Source organism: Megalobrama amblycephala, linkage group LG3, assembly GCF_018812025.1.
Source record: "Megalobrama amblycephala isolate DHTTF-2021 linkage group LG3, ASM1881202v1, whole genome shotgun sequence".
NCBI classification, from domain to species: domain Eukaryota; kingdom Metazoa; phylum Chordata; class Actinopteri; order Cypriniformes; family Xenocyprididae; genus Megalobrama; species Megalobrama amblycephala.
Window position 1 is genome coordinate 41830737 of NC_063046.1, and position 5242 is coordinate 41835978.

General features: G+C 34.9%; 1 protein-coding gene across 1 annotated transcript in view; it reads left to right on the plus strand.

Moving 5' to 3' along the window:
* LOC125264057 overlaps nucleotides 1-4575 on the plus strand; it is a 5617-nt gene extending 1042 nt beyond the window's left edge. Inside the window, exons 2-4 of the mRNA XM_048183302.1 lie at nucleotides 2187-2504; nucleotides 3715-4041; nucleotides 4473-4575. Coding sequence (XP_048039259.1) covers nucleotides 2187-2504; nucleotides 3715-4041; nucleotides 4473-4564 — 737 coding nt within the window. The 3' untranslated portion in view covers nucleotides 4565-4575. The remainder of the gene's footprint in view (nucleotides 1-2186; nucleotides 2505-3714; nucleotides 4042-4472) is intronic.
* The last annotated feature ends 667 nt before the right edge of the window (nucleotides 4576-5242 follow it).

The window sequence follows — 5242 nt, forward strand, 5'->3', positions numbered from 1 at the left end:
GTAGCTTGTTTCTAATGTTCAGAGTTGATCAATTTATCAGAATATGTTGCTTGTCACCGTTGTTGAGATTCATACGCTGATTATATATTTTTTGTGATAAGGACAACTTAAAAAAAAAAAAAAAAAAATAAATCTGTATTGTAAAAGTTGATCTTGTGCTGTAGGATCACAGTGCTGCTGTAATCAATAATGTAAATCTAAATCTAAGAGATTGGGCTCTAAATGAGTTCAGTGATTCAGATCAAATAATGATTATGTGAAAACATAACCAACACCTGGTCATCTTTTAACTTTGCTTGTCTGGTTGGTTTAAAGCAATTAAAATTGCCCAAACAAAATCTAATATTAAAAAGTAAAGGGTCAAAAGCGCAACTAAAACAAACCCTGACCTCGATGATGGTGTCTTAAAAATTGTGATTTTCTCCTTTGGTGATTCTGCTTGTTATCATCAGGTGTCTTCAATAATGCTCAATCATCACTCAATTAATCACTTATTTATCTCATTAATGCTTCAGTGGGTGGAATAAAAATATGGCAGGACTTTTACTCTTTGACCCCTGGATTACCCACCTCTGATTGTGACCACACATAGCCGACAGTGTTCAAATTTAGACCCTCAGTTGAATGCTTGTCAAAATTTGTCGTTTCACTTAAGCCATCTCTAATGATAAAACACTCATTCCAGAGGTTAATGATATATGGGGCAGAATAGTTCCCCAAACTAACAAATACAATACATAAAGTACAGTCACCATCACACACACTCACACAAGACACATGAATATGAACCTGCTCAAAGATTGCTTTTGGTGTTAAATCTAAAAAACATATTTAAACTTCACATTTTATCCTTTAGTTTTTACATGATCTGTTATCCAGTCTCAGAACATCTCTGTTCATTATCATTCTTTTTCACAAAAGTCAGCTGGGTTGTTTTGGTTCTAATCAAAACAACCTACCATGCTTTGGAATTATACTCTGCCATGTCTAATGACCTGCAGGAATAAAACTATGATAGAGACACATTAGTTCAAAATCACACAGCCTCCACAGATTCAGGGATTCATCGTAATGCTGAATCTGAAACTTCTATACAGTTCTTGCCAATAGGGCAACCAACATCATGTTAATAAATTTTACTTTGGTCTCCCCAGAAATTACGGACAATCACCTCATGGTCTCAGTCGGCTCTTGAAAGCTCATTCCCATCAGCTCTTTATCAATAATCTTTTTCCTTAGGGTCTTGTCCCCTGGCATAGCTGCATCAAGTTGTGGACACCCTTGCTGAAAGTTATTTGACCATATATTTTTTTAAGATTATGTTTTGCAGTGAAAGTGTTTTATTGTAATAATTCAGGGAATACCTGTAAAATAACAGTACATAGAACAGAGAAGAACGTGACGAATGACAACCAAATCAAACAGAACATGATGGTGACTCTGACATTTATAGTGTGTTAAATGAAGACTTGCAGTGCATTAGGGTACAACGGGGTTAAAGGTGCCTTTGATTTTATTTTTCTTGCTGCAGCACTTTGCAAAACAACTGCTTCTCAAGACGCACGTGCAAAGTTGTCTGATTCTTGACGTGATTGCGGGCAGCAGCGCAAAGTTGATTCTGAGGTAGTTTGAACCAATATTTTATGTTTTTTAAAATGTTGTCGATTTAAGTAGCAAATGAGAATTGATTAAATTAATGTTTATATTTTCAGACAAAGGTTATGCTGTTTTTTCATAAACACAAGATGTAGCTTCAATACAATGTGAGTTGTTTTGGGGGGGGGGGGGGGGATGTGTGATTTTTGTAAATCTGTTATGAATCAAGTTGTATTTCTTTACATGAATCTTTATGATTTACAGGGGGGGAGTATTTACAACACTTTTAATCAAGCGTATAGCGTTAGTTCTGTCAGGTCACATGAGCTCGCATCAGCTGACTCTCTGATGCTTCAAACTCGTGGCACCCCATTCACTGCCATTATAGCTAAAGCTTGGAAGTGCCAGGATGTTTATTAATATAACTCAGCCCATGCTAGGCTGCATGGATGGGCAGGAAGGTTTTGCCCAAAACAGAACCATACCGCCATTCCAAACTGTATAATTGTCAATCAATTTTAATGATGGTGATCCTGACAGATGTGATATTTTGTAAGTGATTTATATGTAAATGTTTGTTTCTTCTTCAGGTGTGTTTGGTGTTGAAGAAATTACAGTGTCAGCAAATGAAGGAGATTCAGTCACTCTGCACAGTGGTGTTGAAACAAACCAACAAGACAGAATTAGATGGTATTATAATGACATTCGCATCGCTCAAATCACTGGAAATCTCTCTAAGACCTGTGCAGATAAACAGTGTGGTAAGAGATTCAGAAACAGACTGAAGCTGGATCAGCAGACTGGATCTCTGACCATCACAAACATAATGACCTCAGATACCGGACTTTATAAACTGAAGATTTTAGGCAGCAGCAGCAGTGAAAAGATCTTCAATGTTACTGTTCATGGTGAGTCACATAAAGAATGTTTAAAAGCATGTGTTTAAATCACAGTCCAGCAAATTACTTGTACTTGTTTCGGTCTGGCAGGAATGAGGTGATGCGAGAATCTAACTGCAGCAGTTTACAAATACACAACAAAGATCATCCAAATGTTTCAGAGGTCCAAACAAGGCTGAACTACCAAACATGCAACAGTTAAATAGCAGAACACAAGCAACAGAGAAAAACACTTCAACATAAAAGTCTTTAAACACAAAATAGGCGAAATGAGACAGAAGTTGAGGAGCTCAGAAAAAGCAACTACCATAATTTATTTTGCAGTTACTTTTGTTTGTACTGAATTTCTCAAGATCCAGGAAATTAATATGTGCATTTTTCATCACAGCAATTTGTCATTGTTGAGTTTTCCCTAAAAAAGGATCTTTCAGTCAACTGGCGAAATGTGCTTCTGGTGTTTTTGCTACAGATCAAAAGAAGACAGTGCCAGTGAAGGAGAAAATCAGTCAATTTATATACTGGTGTAGTAAATCATGTAGATTTGATGACTTAGTATTTTAATGACATTGTCATCGCTGAAACCACTGGACATCCTAATAAGATCAGTCCAGATGTTCAGTGTAAAGAAGATTCAGAGACAGACTGAAGCTGGACCACTGGATTTCTGACCATCACAAACACCAAAATCACAGACTCTGGACTTAAACTACAGATCAACTGCAGCAGTATTATTAGGGGCTTCAGCATTACTGTCTTTAGTGGGTCTAATTTAGTCATTCAATGGCTCAGCAGTAAAGTTATTTCTCTTTTCAGACCATTGCCTTTTTCTACTTGCTTCCTCAATATTTTCACTGGCTATTATTTCTAGCAAAATATTTTTCTGTTGGATGTTGCTTAAATCGTAAAATTACTAATTCTTAATATTGATTTTCAAGTCATTCTCTCAGTTTTGAAGACCTCATGTAGGTAACCTTACTCTACTGACATTTAAATCGGCAGAATTTGCAATAACTGCGTGCAGAATACTTTAAAGCCCATTTTATAAATAGAATAGGCTCAAATGCATAATATCAGTGGATGTGAGATGCAGTTACGATGTAGAATTGGCCTAATCAAGAAAGTTAACGTAATTTTTCACTTTTTTTCTGTATTATGCTTATAAAATCCAGTTATCTTTTTGGAGAGAAAACTCTACAGTTTCTGATGGTTTGTGTTTCAGATGTTCCTGCTGCTGAACGAGATGAAATGAAGAGAAAGTCAGTGGGAGAATCTGTTACTTTAGACACTACTTTAATTAAAACCCTAAATGATTCAATTATATGGTATTTTAATGAGATTCTAATTGCTGAAATCACTGGAGATCAGAGTAAGATCTGTACAGATGTTCAGTGTGATGAAAGATTCAGAGACAGACTGAAGCTGGATCATCAGACTGGATCTCTGACCATCACAAACATCACGAACACAGACTCTGGAGAATATAAACTGAAGATCAGCAGTAGCAACAGCAGTGTTGACAGAATATTCACTGTATTAACTGTCATTGGTGAGTATAACTTATTTATTAATTGAATTTCTCCTCCAGTTTTAGAATACGGCTCAATATTATTGTTTTCATTGTCTCCTATTTGAAAAAAGAGCTTTATCTCAGTATTAAAATAGTATCTAAACAGTCTCTATCATCTTCACATGCATATCAAAGTTGTATATCAGCATCACAACAAACACAAGCTGTTAAGTCTTATGTTTAAATGAAAAATGCATAAAATTTTATATTTTTTCCAATAAACACTGCAGTTTGGTGTTGATCTGACAGTGTTGTGATGCTGTTTTAACTGCTCCTCTTCATAAGCTCATCAGATTTATTAGTTAAAACATAAAACTGGCAACAAAAGGTGTAAATATCAATCAATTATATTGTTAAATACTGAATGGATTATCAGATGATGTTTAGTAATATTGACTGTCTCTCTTTAGCTGTTCCAGATTCAGGTTCATCTGTAGAAGGAATATGTGTTTCTGTTTTTCTGCTGATAACGGTTTCAGCCGCTGGTGTGTTTTGTTATTGAAAGAATCAAGCAAAAAGGAAAAGTGAGTATTGCAAAAAGCTGATTTAACAAGAATGAGATTTAATGTGTGAAACAAGTCTTTATTAGATGTGAAAATACAAACTTTTATTCTAATTTTAACCAAAGTAATGTGTGTTTAATCAAGATTTTTGTTGTTCAAATTTTTGTGACATACGGGAGGCAGAGCACTCAAGGTGAGATATTAAAACTGAATCTTTCTCCAGTTTTCAGTGTCACATGATCCTTCAGAAATCATTCTAATATGTTGATTTATTATCAATGTTGGAAACAGTTGTGCTGCTTAATATTGTTTTATAACCTTTTTTGAGGATCCTTTGAAGAATATAAAGTTAAAAAAAGAACAGCATTTATTCCAAATAGAACTCTTTAGTTGCAATATACACTATTGTTCAAAAGATTGGAATCAGTAATTTCTTCTTTCTTTTTTGACAGAAATTAATACTTTTATTTAGCAAGGTAATGATAGTAAAGACTTGTCATGAACACCAGCTGGAGTGCCCTTTATAGCCACCAGAAGGCACTCCACCCAGGACTACAGAATATATATTGTTAGAAAAGATTTCTATTTTGAATAAATGATTTCTCTTCTAAAAATTCATCAATGAATCCTGAAAAAACTATCACAGGTTCCAAAAAAAGAAAAGAAAAAGGCAGCAC